Raw genomic sequence first — 21,855 nt, 5'->3', positions numbered from 1 at the left:
TGTCACATACGAACACACACACAAACACCGCTCACTCTCGCACCATCGCAGGTTATTTTCAGACGTGTTAATTGGGGAAAGAGATGCACACGAATGCGGAGAAGTCATGAAAGTCAGAATCATCTCTCAGGAAAATCTGACAGGTTCAAGAGTTCAAGTAGTTGCAGAGTCGAGGATTAAATAAACAGTCGGAAAGGAGATGCATCTCTTTAAAAGACGCAGGACATGACGGTCCTGATGTAACATGAAAGATGCTGATTCATGGTGAGTCATGCCATTGATTCGAAGGGTTCTCGTGTTTTTCTCAAGCTGAAGGTGTCTCAAGTGTACATGTCAGTCTGAGGTGCAAAGACTTGCAACATGATTCCTGCAACATAACCGTTGGTCTGTTGAATCTGTGCCTTGGTTTTCTGGGCCTCATTTGGTCCAGACCCAGGTTAGAGAAACATATACCATCAACTTTTGGAGCTCGGTCATGTCCCACTTTATATTAGGATAAATTCTCCATTTATCACCATTATTCATGCTGGTTTGGAAAACATATTCATTCACACTACACTATCTTGCACACCGCTTCGCCTTTTTTTTTTTTTTAAAGAACATGTTAAGGGCATACATTCACATCAAAAGATGAATTTGATGAGTTAAATAATACAGGCTGATATGAAAAGAATCTTCCATGTAAAGGCTGTGTTATACCTTTTTATCAATGATGACATTTACTTCTGCATTGTGACTTGGAGATATCAAATGGAATTCAGTGTTTTGCTTAAATGTAACCTGTTATCGTGGTTGTAGGACTATCAGCCCACTACCATAGGACATTCACACAGATCTCCTTTGCCGCCATTGTCATGATTTGCTCACAAGCCTGAAGTCTTAGCAACTGGATTGAATATGCTGTTAACTTTAGCCATAACTAGCTAATAATCAAAGCGTGTGACACCTATAATGCAATCAAGTGTGTGTGTAATTGATGACATCTCATTTCCATGTTTAAAAAAACTGGTTGATGCTGCGTGAAACACTTCAGCAGCCTGCTGTAGCCCGCCAGTGCCCTCTCTCAGCAGCGCCACTACTTTCAAAAGAAACAAGTACAAGAGGGAGAGGGAAGTGTGTGTTTTTTGAAGAACACTGTTACTGTTTTCTTAGCCTCCAGACCTCCAGACCTAAACAGACCTGATGGTGATTGCAGCTGCTTTGGCTCTTATGCAGTGAACACATTTTCTAATTAGTGTAAGGAAGTAAATGGAAATTTATGAGTTGTGTGTGATTTACTTCGCTGATAATTTTACTTCGTTTACCCGTACAAATTATTTGCTGCAACTCTTCGGCCCTCGTGCTTGATTGTCATTGAACGATATTCTTATAAACATGTAATACATTGATTTGCAGGACAATGTGGACCTGGGGGAGCTGATGTTCTCACTGTGCTATCTCCCCACGGCTGGCAGGCTCACCATCACCATGATCAAAGCCAGAAATCTCAAAGCCATGGACATCACTGGAGCTTCAGGTGGGTTCCTACTGACCCTGCTGTTTTCAGATGTGCATGAGAGGGTGCTCATGTGCTCCTCGTTTCAGTAAGTTGGTCATTTTGTTAAATGGCTGTCCGTGCTACTTCTGCAGATCCATATGTTAAAGTGTCCCTGATGTGTGAAGGCCGGCGGCTAAAGAAGCGGAAGACATCAACCAAGCGCAACACTCTGAACCCGGTTTACAATGAAGCCATCGTGTTTGATGTTCCTCCTGAGAACATCGACCAGATTAGCCTGCTCATAGCCGTCATGGACTATGATAGGTTAGTTAGTTAGTCACCATCATATCCGATCTCAACCTGTAGAGATGTACAACATTGTTTAGCCTGTGTGTGTGTTTGTTGTTTTCTGTGCTGCAGGGTTGGACATAACGAAGTTATCGGGGTGTGCAGGGTGGGCAGCGAGGCAGAGACTCTGGGACGAGACCACTGGAATGAGATGCTGTCATACCCACGTAAACCCATCGCACACTGGCACCCACTTATAGAGGTAGGACATTTTCATGGGGCTCCACAGTTGGGCTCCATAACATTACTGACAGATATTACTAATAAACGTCAGCGCTAATATCATGGTTACTTGCCCCAAAAAACATTTGTGTCACTCTTTCTTTTGTTAGCCCCGTGCTGATGTAAAGAAACAAATACATGTGTGGAACACATAACAGTAAATAAACAGTAAATAACAGTACTGTAAATAACAGTAATAAAAACGTATGTATTAGCAGCTCATAATGGAATCATTTAAATGTAATCAATACTCATAATGTAATAAATGTAATCAATACTCATAATGTAATAACTTACATGTAATAAATACTCATACTGTAATATTCAGCTCTTAATGCCATAAGCCCATGAGCACATTTCGTAATAATGGCTTTGGGCATAATATAATGATATATGATGACCTGTGGTCATGAGCTCTGGGTAATGACCGAAAGAATGAGATCGCAAATACAAGCGGCTGAAATGAGTTTCCTCCACAGGGGGGCTGGGCTCTCCCTTAGAGACAGGGTGAGAAGCTCAGTCATTCAGGAAGGACTCAGAGTAGAGCTGCTGCCCCTCCATGTTGAGAGGAGCCGGTTGAGGTGGTTCAGGCATCTGGTGAGGATTCCTCCTGGACGCCTCCCTCGGGAGGTTTTCCAGGCATGTCAAACCGGGAGGAGGCCTCGAGGCCGACCCAGGACACGCTGGAGGGATTATATCTCTCGGCTGGCCTGGGAACGCCTCGGGATCCTCCCGGAAGAGCTGGTGGAAGTGGCTGGGGAGAGGGCAGTCTGGGCTTCCTTGCTGAGACCGCTGCCCCCGCGACCCGGACCCACCGGATAAAGCGGAGGAGGACGATGATGATGATGATATAATAATATGTTACAGTATGTTGCAATTTCTTCAGAAAAAGAAAAATAATTACACGTAACATTTTTAAAGCACCTCTCAATACTGCTCTTCAGGTAATAATGCTCTCTGCATCACCAGCCACCTCATTTCTACCGCGATTCAAATCGGCGAATGAATATCCTGCCAATTCAAGCAAATCTAAAGAGTAATTAGTATTTAGTCAACTGGAGTGGTCAGCTCATCTATCGTGTCCTTCAGTGGCTCGATCAAGCGCTTTCTCTTCACTAAAGCCTTCATTCAGGACAGAAACCATTTGTCACATTGTAAATTCCATCTCCAAGTACAGTTGAAATCAAATAATTGCATAACAGAAATACTGCGTAACCCTCATATATACTTGACTTGTTTTGCTGTGATTGCCACAACAAAGACACCGAGCTTACAGCGAGAGATACAGAGGGAGAGGTGGTTACATTCACAGAGCTGTTTCTATTTCTGAATTCCCAGCCCACACTCATTAAAAAAACAGAGCATGCTAAAACAGATGCTGGACTGATTCATGTAAATTCATGTCAAAGCTGCATCTCCTGGTGTTCAACTAAAGCGGTCAGAAGATAAAGCACTTCAAAATGGAGTTCTGTCTGGAGAAATGCAACGCCAAGCATCAGGGCTGTAATTCATGCACACCTGCCATCTCTTAGGTGTCATTTTCTCTCTCTCAAAGTATTTAAGCATTTCCTTTAGCTCATAGTAAGAGAGACGTGTTTAGCATTCCTTTCTAGATGTAGTAGGCAGCAGGTAAATGGGAGGTAGCTTGTTAGCTCGTTAATCTGAAAGACCACTGATGTAAGCCCTCTCTAGACATCATTATTTTTACTGGCGGGGGGTCTGGTGATACTCATTATCCTGCTCATCTCTAATGAACATGTCGGTGATTTTCTACAGCCACCCTGATGAAATTTACATTTAAAATCAGGCCAATTAGCAAGGACTAAAGTTATCTGTGCCGCTATCCCTGAAGGACCTGACAATTATGGCTGCTACCAGTATTTTATTTACCACAGAAATGTCAAGTCACTCAAGAAAAACTGAGCTGACGAATCATTTATACTGTTGACTCTGATGCACAGTTGACCTTTCATTTCATCAACAGGGCTTTCCCCTTTATTTCTTCTGACTAAAATCCAGTACAGAGAATATTATGGTTTGTTTTGAACCGTATAATATCCATTAGGTTGTTTTATCTATTTGCATCCTCGCATCAGGATTCCTCCCACTTCTCTCAGTCACTCAGGCTGTCAGAGTAAGAAGCACGAGCTGTCACAAAGAGTTAGCCTGAGGACTCGCAGTATTGGATGGAGGTCAGTGACTCTGATTGCAGACTGTGGTGATGCTAGTGAAGCTCTCTCTCACTGTCTCAGGGCCATTTGTAAAGCAATAAAATACGCACACACACACACACACACACACACACACACACACACACACACACACAAATACACACACCATCCAGGAGTGTCTTATCCGAGGCCATTAGCAGCAGCACTGGACAGCAGAGCCGGAGATCCAGGCTAATGGATTATTTGTGTTTCTTGAAAAGATCCTCACATAACTCCTGAGGGCGTCGTGCTGACTGACACACACACACACACACCCACACACACACACACACACACACACACACACACACACACACAAATTTGAATAAATTCCTTCTGCATGAATACATTCCTTAAGCAGCTAACCCCAACCCTAAAAACACAAGTGTCTACATCTAAACTGACCCAAAACTAATTTTAACATTGACCCTCTTAATGCTCCAAATGCCCTGAATGACTCACTGTGAGTGAGTGAGTGAGTGTGTGTGTGTGTGTGTGTGTGTGTGTGTGTGTGTGTGTGAACACATTTAAATACAGATGGCGATATGCAGCACATGTGTATCAATTCACATGTAAGTATTGGGGGAAAAAATGGTAACACTTTAGTTGAATATAGCTACATAAGAGTGACATTACACTGTCATGACCATGTCATAAATATTAATAAACAAGTCATGATCGTTTATGACCTCTGTCATTAAGTGTCATTTGTTTTTTGTTATGACAAGTTGACATTGTTGAAGTTGACTTGCTCATGACAACTTGACATAAATCAAAGTGACATTACCAGTTGACATTGAATTTGACAACTTGACATGAACCCTAACCCTCATGTCAACTTGTCATAACCACTTGCTCTTCTAAAGCTATATTCAAGTTAAGTGTCACCAGAAAAAAATTAACATGCATATCCCTTACACATTGCACACAGATATGTACACACAATTTCTTATCCACTTGAAGATTTTATGTTTTTTTTTTAAGTGTTACAGTAAACTTCCATGACCCCCTGACCACAGACTGAAACCATTAATATTTCACCAGCTTTGTCTCTTTAACCAGGGATGTACACACACACACATACACACACACACACACACACACACACACACACACACACACACACACACACACACACACACTTAACAGCCAAGACCAATGAGAAGAAAACGGTCTTGAATTCCCCAAAGTCATTTCAAACCAGTTTTGATGCTATTGAGCGGAAAGCAAAGGAAGCGAAGAAGGCAGAAAGCTCAGTTGCCTCCACTTTGTCACATGAATGGCTGGATGAATAACAGAAAGGATCACTGCGCTGCCCTCACAAAATAAGGTTAATGTGTTAGCAAGCCAACATTGAGCTTATAACCCTGGGAGGGGTGGGACTAAATATCAACAGGGTAGCGCCAGACTAGAGAGAGATCAGACTAAAAACATCAATCCAAAAAAAAAAAAAAAATCACATTATGAGGCAAATCTGTTCACAGCCGTTTACCTGTTATCTCATCAAGCAGATGTGGTGCAACGTTAACATGTATCTGGTCATACCCACAAAACTGTTCTTACCAAGTACAGCCCTAAACATCGGCTATGTCTGGCGCCTGAGCCCTCAGGGAACAGGGGCCAGTCTTGCAAGGGTTCCAGTGTAGCCAGCGGTTATCTGCTCAGAGCAACTTCAGATGATTGCAAAGGCAATAATACAGATGGATTGTTTCAAAATTAGCCACTTTATACTCAGAGGTTTAAAACTAGAACTCCTTTGTTAAATCATCGGACTGCAGCTATTTTTTCAACTTTGCATGTGGACCAGTGTGTTCTGTCTCTCTTGCGCTCCACATGGACTCTTTATGTAGACACAACCAAGGCTGCTGAAGCATAATTGGCCGAAGCAACTCAAATGAAAAATGGAAACCAGAGGCCTCCCTGTCCTGATATTCTTTCTCTTGCCCACTGATTCTGTATTTATATGCAGCGTCTGTTTATAGAGAATAAGTTCTTATAGACAGGGAGTAGGACCTGGTGGCTATTTGTAATGCTGTGCTCCTGATATAAAGCTTTATAAGTCAAAGGATGTGCCAGGAGCAAGAAGTGAAGAACAGCTGGCAGGTGTTGCCTCCTGTCCGTCAGTATAAAATGAGTCTCAAAAGGTGAACCAGAACAAATTTGCAATGAGGAACATTCCAGAAATCAGGCCCAATGTTGGTTAAGTATGCAGACTCTGTTTTTGGTCTCCACATATTCTGGGCTATATGGTCACTGGCTAGATGCTGACCCTGTCTATCAACCGTCTGATGCTTGGCAGATATTCAATGGCAGCTATTTTTTTAAGTACGAAACAGGAGCACGATGTAGCTGGAAATGAGGACGATGAGATGTCCTTCTCTGCATCCCCGCTGGCTTTGCAGTAGAAGTGTGTCTGGGTGGTGCATGAGATTAAAAAAACAATGAGGTCATAAAAACACAGTAAACTTGTGGGCCGTTCTTAATAAGACGTGATGGCTTGGCAGTACTTTGTAACAAAAGCTCTTAAAATCCTTCATTAATAAATTAGAGCAGTACATCACTGTAGTAATGGAGGCTTGTTTACTTCATCATTTGTTGATTCTACCAGCCAGGGTTTTCTATGATGTTTGTCTGTAAATAACAGGATCTTTGATTTCTCTCTTTCGCTTTCCTTCGTCATGGTCCAGTGGGTTGGACAGGGAGCGACGGGGGTTGGAAGTCAAGGAGGATCCACCAATTCCCTGAAGACACCACCCTCACCTTGACCACACACACACACACACACACACACACGCACGCACGCACGCACGCACGCACACACACACATACATAAACACAGAAAGTCTCAGGTTGGTGGGATGATGACTGATGGACCTACTGAAATGTACATACAGTGCAGTCTGACTAACACAAGGTTACATTAGTAACATCAGCTATAAGCCATTAATCAGATGTATGTGTCTTTAGATTGAACTGTGCTTTAGAGTGCTAAGACTACTGCAAAGGCTAATTCCCACTTCTTACTTCCTCTTGTGTCTTCACAAACAAACAAAAAAACAAAACACTTAACTACATTCCAAGTGAGCTACTATAGAATATTCATCAGTTTGAGTTGTTACTGACAGTATTAACAGATTGAGATTATTAACATGTTGAGATGTTGAGCTTTTGTGTGTGTGTGTGTGCGTGCGTGCGTGCGTGTATATGTGTGTGTGTGTGTGTGTTTGGACCAAAATACTTGTGTGAATTTGTGAAGTTGTTGCTGTAGATTTGTGTGAGTGATCAGCTGCCATACAAGGTTTGCTCTGAAGTCAGAGGGAGAGAGAGAGTGAGAGACAGAGAGAGAGAGAGAGATTTTCATGAGATTTTCTTCGTGTAAACATAAGTTTCATTGAGTGGGTACGGGGCGTACAGTGTTTAATTTCCTGCATGTTTAATTATTACACTTTGTTAACAGGGTGTGGTCACAATGTAGAAAATCTTAGCATGATAGTTGCTATTTGTAGCAACGGTGGCAATGCCATTGGTGTGTTTCTCTGGCTAATTCTTCTTTGCTCCATAACTCCTATTTTATTCAATCTTGTTTGGACCCAATGACTAAACTGTGCAACTTTGACCAATGCCGAAAGGTTTTTTGTTTGCTGAGTAGACTTTAAATAAACCTTTAACCAGGAAAATAACCCATGTAAGGTAAGTGAAGATTTAGAAACAGGCGTCCCTTTAAAAGTGAGGGCCAAATGATTACATAATGAATCTGGCTGTCAAGGAACTGAATTAAAAAATAAACTTGAGTTAATCGCACATATTTCATATTAAATCTTGATTATTTGCACATTCATTTTACATTTTTTCCACTCAAATACCTTAAAGAGACATTGTTCAAGCGCTGTTTTTAATCAACATGAAAGTGGTGACACTACATTTGCCCCATTCAGGTCTTTAGTTATTTAACACATAAGGAAAACTTAGGAAAAGTAATATCAATCCAGGGCGTCACGGTGGTGCAGTGCTTAGCACACAGCAAGACGTTACTTTACTTTGATAGACCGTAGGTGTGACTGTGAGTGTGAATGGTTGTCTGTCTCTATGTGTTGGTCCTGTGATGGACTGGCGACCCGTCCAGGGTGAACCCCCGCCTCTCGCCTGAAGGATGCTGGGATAGGCTCCAGCCTAATTATATGATGATAATTTATTTAGCATTTAAAAAAATAACTTTGTCAACATTGCTGCAGCACAAAGCAGGAAATAACCAAAGCAGATAAAGAAGGAACTATTTCACTACATTACATTTTCATGTAAAACCAAAAACTGACTGAGGATAAGTGTTTTTTTTTTCAATTCTGAGCGACTAGAAATATGAAGAAGGAGTCACTTCTTATCTATAAATGAAGACCTGCGTGCTAAAAACACAATAGCCTCAGCTCATTGTACACTAACGAAAATAAAATGATCACTATTAGCTTAACTGCTAAAATATTTCTTGAAATCCTTCAAATTTTTTGTGTAATTCTTTTGATTTTATTCGCTAATGTTCAGGAAACACTCATATGCTTTTATGGACCGTGGTAGTGTCCGTTTCAAATAACAATAATAATTCAATGATCAAAAAGACTGAGAGTCATGCTTTCATGATAAAGTTTTAAATGCAGCCCAGGAAGATTTATAGTAGTAAGAAAACATTGTTGTTTATCACTGTAATCGGTTCTACGGGACTTCCATTATTCCCTTCTAATGGGGATTTTTGATTCGACCATTATTGATGATGATGATGATGATGATGATGATGATGATGATGATGATGATCCAAAAACAGGCAGCCAGCAGAGACGCACCACAGCAGCCATGATCTTCAGCAAGGCAACAATGCTTTTATAACGATTGGACCACACCCTGGGATGATTTTAATAAGAAAGTGTTTGTTTTTGGACATTTGTATTGGACACCGTCACAACTAGCAGTGACGATCCGGACCGTGTTTGTAGCTACATTGCATGCACCATTTTTCTGTGAGTCATTTTTAAATCTCTCTTTTTGTTGTGAGATACTAAACATATTGTAAACACAAGATGTACTAAGAAACGAAGACAGACAGTGTCAATTGTCCATTCAGACATTATTAATAAATATTTCTATATGGACTGATTGGTTGTGTGTAAAATGGCTACACTGTCAGTGACTGAATGAGACGGAATGATATACAGTCGCTGGTCATATAATTGGAAGATCGTGAAAAAGTCGATTTATTTCAGTAATTCCATTCAAAAAGGGAAACTTGTATATTTATGCATTCGTTCCACTCAGACTGATAAATTTCAAGTGTTTATTACTTTTAATTTTGATGATTATAACAGAGAACTCATAAAAATCCCAAATTCAGTACCTCAGAAAATTAGAATATTGTGAAAAGGTTCAATATTGAAGACTCTGATCAGCTGATTAACTCAAAACACCTGCAAAGGCCTTTAAATGGTCTCTCAGTCGAGTTCTGTAGGCTGCACAATCACGGGGAAGACTGCTGACTTGACAGTTTCCCAAAAGACGACCACTGACACCTTGCACAAGGAGGGCAAGACACAGAAGGTCATTGCTACAGAGGCTGGCTGTTCACTGAGCTCTGTGTCCAAGTGCATTAACAGAGAGACGAAGGGAAGGAAAAGATGTGGTAGAAAAAAGCGTACAAGCAACAAGGACCCTAGAGAGGATTGTGAAACAAAACCCATTCAAAAATGTGGGGGAGATTCACAAAGAGTGGACTGCAGCTGGAGTCTGCGCTTCAAGAACCACCACGCACAGACGTACAGTGTAAGACATGGGTTTCAGCTGCCGCATTCCTTGTCTCAAGCCACTCTTGAACCAGAGACAGCGTCAGGAGCGTCTTGCTTGGGCTAAAGACAAAAAGGACTGAACTGCTGCTGAGTGGTCCAAAGTTATGTTCTCTGATGAAAGTAAAGTTTGCATTTCCTTTGGAACTCAAGGTCCCAGAGTCTGGAGGAAGAGAGGAGAGGCACAGAATCCACGTTGCTTGAGGTCCAGTGTAAAGTTTCCACAGTCCGTGATGGTTTGGGGTGCTGTGTCATCTGCTGGTGTTGGTCCACTGTCTTTTCTTAGGTCCAAGGTCAACGCAGCCGTCTACCAGGAAGTTTTACAGCACTTCATGCTTCCTGCTGCTGACCAACTTCATGGAGATGCAGATTTCATTGTCCAGCAGGACTTGGCACCCGCACACAGTGTCAAAGCCACCAGTACCTGGTTTAAGGACCATGGTATCCCTGTTCTTGATTGGCCAGCAAACTCGCCTGACCTTAACCCCGTAGAAAACCTATGGGTTTAAGGTTGTGAAGAGGAAGAAGCAACACGTCAGACCCAACAATGCAGAGGAGCTGAAGGCCACCATCAGAGCAGCCTGGGCTCTCATCCCACCTGAGCAGTGCCACAGACTGATCGACTCCATGCCACCCCGCTTTGCTGCAGTAATTCAGGCAAAAGGAGCCCCAACTAAGTATTAAGTGCTGTACGTGCTCGTACTTTTCATGTTCACACTGTCAGTTGGTCAACATTTCTAAAAATCCTTTTTTTTGTATTGTCTTAAGTAATATTCTAATTTTCTGAGATACCGAATTTGGGATTTTCATCAGTTGTCAGTTATAACCATCAAAATTAAAAGAAACAAACACTTGAAATATATCAGTCTGTGTGGAATGAATGAATATAATATACAAGTTTCACTTTCTGAATGGAAATAAATCAACTTTTTCATGATATTCTTATTATATGACCAGCACCTGTATATTTGCCCCTCCTCCCCCCACCCCTCGTGGCACCTGAGCTGTGAGCTCTCCCAACAGGTTGCTGACTGAACGACCCTTAAGCAGCTCCTGCCGCCTCGCGCTGATGTCATAGCGATGCACACGGACCTCATAGCTACAGCGATGTTTGAAGCACACATATCAACATGTCGCTGACCTCTAATTGGGGCGATGATCCAGGGATTTTTCCAATCACCAAGAGGTTACACTCATTAAAAATCTCCCCTACAAGCTCTTGAATATGGTCGCCTTCTTAAACTAATCCCCTAAGTCATTTTTTTTCAATTTTTTCAGAAAACATAAAAAAAAAATAGAGACAAAACATCATAAGGAGTTGATTCAGGCAAAAAAAACGTGTCAAAAAATGACTTAGGCAATTATTTTAAGAAGGTGATGATATGTTTAAGACAGCGTTTGATAATAGTTTATGCCTTATATCTTCGTTTTATACTTGCAGGGTGGTGCAAAATGTCTCCCACACCACTGACGGTCTATTCTGGCTCAGTGTGTCCTGGAGGCTGCGGCTTCCAAAATCCCTCTTGTGTAGGACTACAACTGCATGCTGGAGCAGGATTTGCTCCACATAAATAGCGATGTCACGCATCATGCTCATAGGCAAAGGTTTAAGAAGTCGGAGGCACAGGGAGACTCGGTAAAATGGACGAGAGAGAGACGATTATTTCGGACCCGAGATGCTAAGTTACTGACTCTGTGGTTCACAGTCCTACACACAGGTTACTGTACAAGGTTGCACACGTTGTTGCTGAACTGAGCGGTGCCACTGCTAACAATGCCAATAATAATAGTGCTAATGCTAGTTTTGCTAATCAAACCTGGCAAATTCTAACATCCTGTCAATGCTGCAAAGATCTACAAAAGCTAATGTGCAAATAATTTGATAATTGCTAAGTTTCCCTGGGTTTCAGTTTGCATGTTTAATTGTGTTGTATGATCATTGCATTTGGTTTGATACTTTTTAAGTTTTCAACAAAATTACTTTTTTTTGTTTTTGTAAGATTAAATTAATGGAAGCATCCTTTCACTTGCATCAAGGTTTGCCAACTTAACGCATACAGAGAGAAAGTTGAAGAAGTCATTAATTGTGCCTACAATTCCTTTAGGTTGCTGAGGCCTTTTTCAAGTTTGGGCAGAAATTGAGGGGGAAAAAATCCCCTGAAAAACTTTAAAGTCACGGTGCTGAACGATCCAAATGAGAGTGAAGTGAGCGTTCCAGTGATGACTGGCTGGTTGTCGTCAGGCCGTTTCATTTTTCAGGAACTGTTTAGTCGTTTCCCACTGACTCTGTCGTCTGTGGCAGGTCTCAGAAACGAGTCCTTTGGTAAACCAAACACTGGTTTCAGGGATTGAATGTCATCATTTTTATGGAGCCTTTTTCGCGTCTTCGACGATTGGATTTTGACTGAAAGTTTTTATTTTTTCTTGACCCTACACACCTTACACATTATACAATCTGACACATTTAAGAATGTAAAAACTCATGTGAATTGGTTACAAACACAAACATGCTGAGGGGAAGTATAGGCCAGCGATACAGGCCGCTGTGTGTCTGTGTTGGAATGGTTTTTTTCAGGGGGAATTCAAGCTGAAATTAAGAAAAAGTGAACTGGTTAATGTACATACTCCCTCCAAACAATAATGATCAAATCATAGCTTAGTAACTGTAACCAGGCTAAGATTAATTAGGCTGGTGTCATGCAGAGGAAAAAAACTGCGGAGGAAAGGTTCTAATGATGGTGTCGACGACAGTGTTTCACACGCTACAGTAAAAGCAGGCAAAGCTTCATGGTACGTGTCATTTATGTAACATAAACATGATGCTTGGGTGATCTTTGCCTGTGAATCATCCTCACAGTTTTCAAAGAAAAAGAGACTTTTCATTCCTCTCAGCCTCCAAGAGACTCGAAGAGGTGCTGCGCGGTTTGACCTGTAATAACCGCCTCACTGTCTGCTATTTTCATCCCGTGGAATACCCTCGCTAAACCGGAGAAGCAATATGAGAAGACAAGAAAATATATTCAGCCATTGTGCAAGTTTTCTCTCACTGTCTTGTGGTTGAAAGAATGACAATGTTGGGAGGACGGAAACAAGAGCCTCACGCGGGAGATGGAAGGCTCTAACTGTGAGACAATAAAGCAGCAGTGATGTTGAGTCTGAGTGATATTTTGGAAAATATTCCATCTGAGGTTTTCTGTGATACACGGTGATACTTCAGTTTCATACAGAGACTGCAGCTTCTGCTGGAGATAAAAGAGTCTGAGAGATGACACAATGCTTTCTGATTGCAGCATTATCAGCAGCACAAATACAACATCCTGTGAGGTGACACGCTGGTTTTTGTCAGTGTTTTGTGAGGAAGTGTGTAACATGATGAAGACAGCAAACTGCAAGTGAAGTGGTTTAAAGTTAAGACACAATTACCAGTGGATACTAACATATGAATACTTAGGATTCCAATGTTGTTTTCTAATTGAGATCTAAACGAGCCATTTGGAATAAATGTATATTATCAATAAAGGTGTCTATGCTATTGTCCAAGGTCATGAATCTGCTGGTTTAGCTCTGAGAGATTCAGAGCAGTGTTGTTTTTGTCACGCTGGACACAAATGAAAATGACGACGTCAGACCCCTGTTTTCCTTGACGAAAATGAGACTAAGACGAACGTCAGCATCGCCCTGCAAAGACCAAAATGTGACGAAATTATGTACATTTTTGTCTGACGAAAATGAGACAAGACTAAATTGTGAGTGGGTGGACGATCAATGTTCCAAAACATGCGTTTTTTTCCCGCCAAGTATAACATGCCTGGAATGTCAATCAAGAGCTCAAACATCAGAACGGAGCCAGCTGTAGCTGTTGGTCCTGATGGTCACGCCCCCATCATCAGTACACACGCACTAAAAGCCTCTCTCTCGCGTGCACACACACACATGCACACACAGAGACAAGTCTGGGCCTGTCTGCAGCGGACGGGACACACACCACGGCAGCAGCAGCGGTGTCGGGTGGTCGTGAAAAGAGAGATGATTAAAGCATAGCTTTAGTCCATGTTAGGCCAGCCCTGTGATGCTTTTTCTTGTTTGTATGAAGCCTAAAGTTTTGTGGTGGTGGTGGTGGTGGTGGTGGTGGTTCCACCTCCCCTGTGGTGCAGAGACCGCTTCCTAGTGCTACATGCTAAAGCTAGAATAAATGGGGCTGCCAGGGGCCCCGCTAATGTTGGCTCGTTTCAACCAGCCCTTCTATTAATTTAGCATGTTTTGAATAAAACCCCTGTCCATTTGTGAACGGGTGGCAAGTGAAATGCTTTGTCCCATGTTTGTGGGACTGGGAAACACGGTCGTCTTCAGACCTGTTGCTGTTCCCTATCCAAGCAACACACGTGGATGCTTTAACCAATAATAGCAGCTAAAGCCAATATGTAGGACATTCATATGGAAGTCAAGTGTGCTTTTATTTTTGTTTAATCCTATTTTATTGTGATACAATACTCATATTGTGTGCCAGTGTGTTGTCTGCATCTGCAACAAAATAATAAAGTAAAAGGTAGAGAAAGAAAAAGAGGGGAAAAAACTCACCTTTGAAGGTTAGATCAGTTTCAGTGTGCTTCATTCTAACACCTGTATTGGCCTATTAAGTACATACACATAGATCTTTCATTTATAGGTATCTTTGATATTTGACTAAAACCTTTGAGTTTTCATCGACTAAAACTGGACTAAAACTATCAAGGATAGAAACGACCAAAAGACTAAGACTAAAACTAAATCTAAAATGCCTGCCAAAAACAGCACTGATTCAGAGCAGGTGAACTGGTAGGTACTGTAGACTCGCTCATCACTTCTGACCAAAACAACCAGTGGAAGCCCTGTCAGAACTCTAGAATTTTATCTGGGGCCAGTTCAGAGCTGTCACATCTACCCATGGTAGAGGTTTAAGAGCCAGATTTGGTGCTGAAATGTGCACTAGCCCCAAAATTGAGACTTTGTCCTTGTCTTGGATTCTTTTCCATGTGAGGGGGGCATCCTGGCATGCATGCGGTTTATCTGGGCAGCACCAATGTGTGAAAGGTGTGTCAAAACCAAACAGGTTTATCCAGCAGTCAGTGAAAATGAGTGAGATCATTAGCCTGGTGTGATTACCCTCGACACAGGGAGGAAGAAGAGCGAAGCCGCAGAGAAAATAATTTCAGTTGGAAATCAAACTGTTGCCTGCTGCTGACGTGGTTGGTGCTCGTCCTCAGGCTGGATCAGGATACCGGCCTGTACATACATCCAGCAGGCTATGGTGTTGGCGGGTACTTAGTGACGTAGAATATCAGTACTATCAATACAGTTGCTGTGTCCAGTGAAATGTTAACACCTTAAATTAACCCTCTTGTTATTAGCTATAGCTTAATTTCCCCATGGAACAATGGAAGGATTCATGGGTGACGTCGTTGAGGAGGTACGTTGAGAGAAGAGGACCAGTATGAGGCCGTCTTCTCATCCCGGTGGGCCCACGGACCCTGACGCCACAGGCTGAGGTGGCGGTCAAATCATTGCTTCATCTGCCAACATTAACAGAAACTTGTTGTTCATCAGCGATGCATCTATTCAGGCTACAGCTTGTAGTGTTGACAGAAAACTAATTATAGTCTTTGAAGATCAGCGCTAATTTGAAAATCCTCGCATGCTAAACCATGGTGGGCATTATCAGTGGTCATTAGGATGTGTTTGGTAGCATTCTTGGTGGAAGCTCATTGCAGGAAGACCCTCACAGAGCCCCCAGCTTCTGTGAGCGCTGCCTTGTTGGCTCTCATCTCGCAAAAATATATTTCAGGGTTAAATAAATCAGGTCACTTTCCATAGAGCAGTTATGGTGATATTTGAACATCCGAGAGGAATTAAATGAATTATATCAACCTTGAATCTGTCAATGATTGTTAGATTTGGGTCTGCAGGGATGTTTGTAGATGAAGCTCATCTAAGTGCTCTCAGTTACAGTTAAGGTGGTTGTTAGTTCTGCTTTTGCAGATGTGGAGCTGTTCAGCTATGCCTTCATTTTAATATACTCCCACACACTGTTGCTTTGTGTTGTTTATCCCTCCATTCCCATTTAAACGGATCGTTAAGGAGATCATACTCAACCAGCGAGAGACTTTTTTAATCCATCATCCAAACACTGACTGTAGGGTTTAGCAAATGTCGGAGGAGGCTCTATCGCCTTTTAATTTGACTTAAGAGATTCTCATTCAAACCTTTGAATACATATGAAAATGGACTAATTAGTCATCCGTGTGTGTGTGTGTGTGTGTGTGTGTGTGTGTGTGTGTGTGTGTGTGAGTGTGAGTGTGAGTGTGTAAGACATGCTCGGTTTCAGAAAGAACGAGGAAAGAGTGACGGAGGTTTGGGTAGACCTGGGATCATCCCACCAGGAAGAGGCACTTAGTTTACAATCACACGACCAATAATAGGATTACAAGCTTTAACACGCGTGCGCACACACACACACACACACACACACACACACACACACACACACACACACACACACACACACACTCACACACTCACACACTCACACACACACACACATCCATGCACTTATATCTTTGTGAGGACTTTCATTGATGTAGTACATTCCCTAACCATCTCGACTGACTGCCTGACCCTAACCTGGACCCTAAACCTAACCTGAACCTGATTCTAACCTCGACCCTAAAACCAAGTCTTGACTATCAAACGACCCTTTGAAGATGTGAGGACCTGCTAAAATGTCCTCACTTTCCAAAAATGTTCTCACTCTGTTGGTTAAATACGTATTCTAGTCCTCAATATGTAGCAAGTACAAGAACACACAACACACACACAATTGCTTAGGGATCTTGCTAATGGTTCCACTATGGAAATCTGTTCTCTTCATCCTGTCACCCTGCAATGAGTTACTGACTTGTTTGTGAAAAAAAATATGCATAAATGTGAGCTGGAAGCACTTAAGTAACACTCGGTAATTATAAACTGAAAGCACGGAAGGATGGTTTGGAGGACATGACGTTAATATGTTGGCAGCCTCATGTAGCCTCCATCAGCTCCTGAGCAAAGCAGCTTTGTCTTTATAGCTTCCAAATGTTCCGATACGTTCCACTGCATGTCTCTTCCTGTTTTCCATCTCGTACTGGGCTCAGCGCTGGACAGCAGGGAAAACAGCCTGATGCTGCTGGAAATGATTCTGAGGAGGGCTGTAAAACTGAGCCCAATCGTGTTTTTAATGAGCAGTTAGGTAAGAAGCAGGAGTTCATAGCTACTGTACCATTTTTCATCCAACAAGGGTTGGGGAGGTGAAGGACCAAGGAAAGAACTTATGACATTTTGGGTCAGGACCCCCCCCCCCCCCCCCGAAAGTTTGGATCAGGTTCAATTCTAAATGCTCCTCATATTAAGAAGATATCTCCTGTTTTTTAACCTTTAATGTAATGACAAAAAGTGAATGACAAACGGATTCTTCACTCGTCTTATTCTGGCATGTAAATACGTTCATGTCAAAAGTCTCACTGGTTTCTGGAACATGACAAGAATCCTCCTGTATGATATGAGAGATCCCATTCTGTCATTTGTGCAGTTGTCGCAGGTACAGTTCCTCACATCCTTTGATTTTCAAATGCCGCAGGATGTGTTTTCTATCTGATTGTAAAACCAGCCAACGCGCATCGACTGGATGTGTTTCCTCGTGATATTAAGAACCTGCAAGCAGTGTAAGAAAATCTTGGAGCTCTTCAAAGTTCAGTTCCACCATAACAGATATTCAGCTCGTGTTGTTGGATCCCAAACAAATCATAATGGTTTGATAATTAATTCATTGCTTTTCAGACCCTGAACCCTGAAGGCACAAGCAAACGTGTACTGAAACGTACAGTGATGAGGACTGATTCCTTAATATTTCGTGTCTGAGCGTTCCTCTTGACTTTGCCAGTTCTGATGGACAGCTGAACACGACTGGGAGCTCCAAGATAACGAGATAAAGCAGAACCCTCAGGGACCGGCTGGTGACAGAGAGCATGCTGGGAAGGAACCCCTGAATAAAACACTAGCTTCAAGAACTCCCCTGCTGTTTTGTCTTCTGTGCTGCAGAGGTTCTCTCCACTGTATACATATAAATCACGTATATTCTCTGGGGAGTCCGCATCAGTCTCATATGGGTTTTCATTTGCATTGTATAACCTTGCTCATAATTATCTGGAAGCAGAAGCTGGTGCTGATGTGTAATTCTGTCCAAGGTTGCAAGCAAGCACACTCATGGAGAGGAGGAGAGAGGAGGGATGTAATCAAAGGTCTCATGTTTCCTCATTGCTGCTTAGGTTGATTTATTAATTATTTCATTTCCGTTAATGAGAATTTTGAATTGAAAGTTCTTTCTCTGTCCATTCCGAGCAGAACCCTGTGCTCGCGAAGCGACTGAACAATTTAGTGTATAATGTCTTCTTCTATAGAATTCCAATCATTGCCTTCGAACTGTAAATCTGAATACGGTTGGTGTCGGCTTCAACCTCCAGCCTTTCATATTTTTCTGCAACAATACATCTTTACCTCTATTGCTAGCGAGCAGTTAATGAATCTTTGCACTGAACAGGAAGTAAGCGCTTGGACAGCTCCCCCTGGCCTGTGTGACACATGTGATCATGGGACTCAGAACCAGTACCAGTACCACCAAATATAGGACCCCTCTCCTGTCATCACATTTTGTTTTTGCCTCCCATATTGTACATTAATATATATTTAAATCAATAATATATATATATATATGCAAACTTGATTATTTCATACCCTGCATTTCCTTTTTTACATTGTTTCCACGTTATGTGACTGAGCGACTCCAAATCAGTACCAGCTAATAGTACTGGACTGGAAATATAGAACATGAACCCAAATAATGATAACAATGTTAAATGATACTATCTCCATTTTGTTATATTAGTTTCTCTAGAGAAAGCACAGGGTAAGTAGTAAACTGCGTGTTTGAACTGCATGAGCATGCAGGATGCAGGTCTTTATTCATCTCCCTTGTTCCCCTGTCAATCATCATCTACACCACACACACATGTTGATAATGCAGTTTGTTCTATCCTATAAACCCCCCTCAGGAGTGTTCAATTTTCTTGATGCCTTTGTATTCTCTGATAAAGTCCCAGCAATGCAGTTTGGTATGCAAGGGGAACAATGCAGTCGCCCCAGGAATCTGGTGGAGTGAGGCAACAGACACAGACTGCAGGCCGACCGCATGTACAGAGACAGACCAGAACAATGTGTCTCCCATAATGATGTCATGTGATATGTTTTTCATTCTTTATGAGCCTTATAAAAGAGCCTGTATATACATGTACATACAAATACATATAATATAATATGTATATGTACGTATACACCTTATGTATTCCAAGAAGAAAATGAGGAACTACAACTTTTTAATGAAAAGATCAAAAGACAAGCTGTAAAGACACATTTTAAGCTTCAGCTGCTGATATGCTGGTATTTCTGTTTCGTGGCTTAGGGCAGAAGAAGAAGAAGAACGAAATCACTTGTGCCAAAGGACCTGAAGGACCTTCTGGATTCATATGAACATGTCTGACAAGATGAAAACAATGTTTGTTTAATAAATAAAAGATCAGACACATGGAAACCCACATGTCTCCCAGTACCGGTTATACCTTTCCTGTACGCTGAACATGTGCTGCAACATTTCCCGTGCATTGTAAACCTCTGTGTTACACCACGATAACCCAGAAGACAGTGGCATGACATCATCTGGATTATTCAGACTTGACTAAGCTCCTCTGGAGCCAGCAGATCGGATCTCTGCTCTCAAAAAGCATTCGGACACTTAATGTGTAAATCTAATAAACTGGTTTACCTTCAGTCTCTGACTGTTCCCCTCCTGTTCTAAGCTGTTTCATTGACTTGTGGTGAGACAATTGGACTATTTAAACAGTCATTAGTGTGCAGTCTTAAGTGCATGGCACTAGAGCCTTTGGGGCGTATCCAGTCCATTCAAACTGGTTAAATGATGCATAATCGGAGTCAGGCACATGCCTGGGGACGTCATTTCTCTCTAAATTAATCATAGGTGTGCTTTTGACTTTAACATCGGTTCATCGGAGTTGATAAGTATTTTCTCCAGTCAAGTGCACTTGGAACTTGATGAGTTTGTTTACCAGATGAAGATGAAGGATCCGCAGACCTGAGCTCATGTGAGCAGCCCCCCCAAGGAGCAGCAGGAATCCACCAAAGCTCACTGCACGATGTATGCAGTCATTATTTTTCCACACTGCAGCACTTTCAGGTGATCTGTTTGCGCTTCCCTGTGTATGTAAATACGTACTGTACAATATTGACAACACATGACATGTGATGCACTTGGTGCCTGGAATGAAATACAATGGGTTCCCTTAAGTGTTATGCCATCAGCTGACATACCATGAGCATAAGATGCTCATCAATAATAGATTCTGGATTAATTACAATGCCTTTTTACTGATGTATAATTAATATTGAATGATAATTTGCGGCACTTGGGTTTTGGGCATGACTTTTCATCTGGTAATATTCCACGTTTTCTTTCCTTCTTTTTTTTCAAACCCAGTATCAAGCAGAAGCAGAGCTGAGGAGGTAAACTGACAGATTTACACCCAGAAGCAGCAGAGAATTTCATTGACCAGATAAGTTTATTTTGATATAATAATCATCATAATAATAATAATAATAAGTTTGGAGACCTTTAACCACTTTTGTAGCTCAGACATGCAAAATGATCAAATCTCAGCAAGATTCCAACAACTCTCAACGGTGATGTTGTGTATAACAAAAAGTGTATAAAGTAATGTATTAGACCTATAAAGGTTTAATATATGGGTGTTCATGAAATGTCATTTCAGAAACAAAAATATACAAAGATATGATTTATATAGAATGTATACTTTTTGTGTTTCCAAACTATCTTTGGTTGGATGATCAATGACTTAAATAAAATGCAGCCCAAAATGTAAACTTGGGATCACTAGCATTTAGACAATAATGTGACATAAAAAAAAAAAAAATTGAAAGACGGATGAGAAAATAACATTTGGCTGGTAATTTGGCACCGAAATCAAGCTTTGCTGTAGATAAACTGACCAAAAAAATGGCAAGTATGTACAGTAATTCACAAACTCCTGGTCACAAGTAATAGTCACAAGTGACTGATTTAAATCTAAGGTCTAAGCTTCACCTGAAATATAAGCCCTGACCTCATTTTTTAGAGTTTTCAGAAAACTTCAGAAAGGAGATTTCTGGAAGCTCAATATCAGCGATCAGGCTGCTATTTACAACTTACTATTAACAGAAGTATTACCATCTTCTTCTGAAGTCCTCTTGAGCCAGTTTCCCCACGACTTTATCGCCATCTAGTGGATTGAAATTGTAAGCACACTGTTCGGTCCGAGGAAATCTTTCTCAAATAGCTGCACAATTATTTTCCAAAAATAATCGATTCCTAATAGTAAGCTGTAATGGTTCCTTCATTTCATTCCTTTTATTAAATAAGAGTCCTCCTGCTTCTGCATTGTAGATGTAAAAGTAAATGTACGATTGAAGGCAAAATCTTTTTACAATTCAGATATTATTTTAGTCAGGACAGATGAAGATGCTATAAATGAAAGGATTCAAGTGGAGCATCCATTGTTGTTGGTGATCTAATACAAAAAGTACCATATATACTATATTATTTGGGCTTGAAACAGAACAAAATCAAAGACAAAACAAACGG

The 21,855-nt window shown here is 41.4% G+C and overlaps 1 protein-coding gene across 2 annotated transcripts in view; it reads left to right on the top strand.

Moving 5' to 3' along the window:
- Positions 1-19,737, top strand: part of syt9b (synaptotagmin IXb) — a 52,091-nt gene extending 32,354 nt beyond the window's left edge. Inside the window, exons 5-8 of one of the 2 annotated variants that reach the window (XM_086207740.1) lie at positions 1,396-1,516; positions 1,630-1,801; positions 1,898-2,027; positions 19,606-19,737. In XM_086207740.1, the coding sequence (XP_086063866.1) occupies positions 1,396-1,516; positions 1,630-1,801; positions 1,898-2,027; positions 19,606-19,683 (501 nt within the window). In that variant the 3' untranslated portion in view covers positions 19,684-19,737. Of the gene's footprint in view, positions 1-1,395; positions 1,517-1,629; positions 1,802-1,897; positions 2,028-6,944; positions 9,364-19,605 lie in introns of those variants that run through there. The other variant, XM_086207739.1, reaches the window with a different exon arrangement.
- Positions 19,738-21,855: the final 2,118 nt, after the last annotated feature.

This window comes from Aulostomus chinensis, chromosome 7, assembly GCF_037954235.1.
Source record: "Aulostomus chinensis isolate RoL2024-O1b breed Wild chromosome 7, RoL_Achi_v1.0, whole genome shotgun sequence".
Lineage (NCBI taxonomy): Eukaryota > Metazoa > Chordata > Actinopteri > Syngnathiformes > Aulostomidae > Aulostomus > Aulostomus chinensis.
Note: the sequence above shows the minus strand (reverse complement) of the source record. Positions and strands in the feature narration are given on the sequence as shown.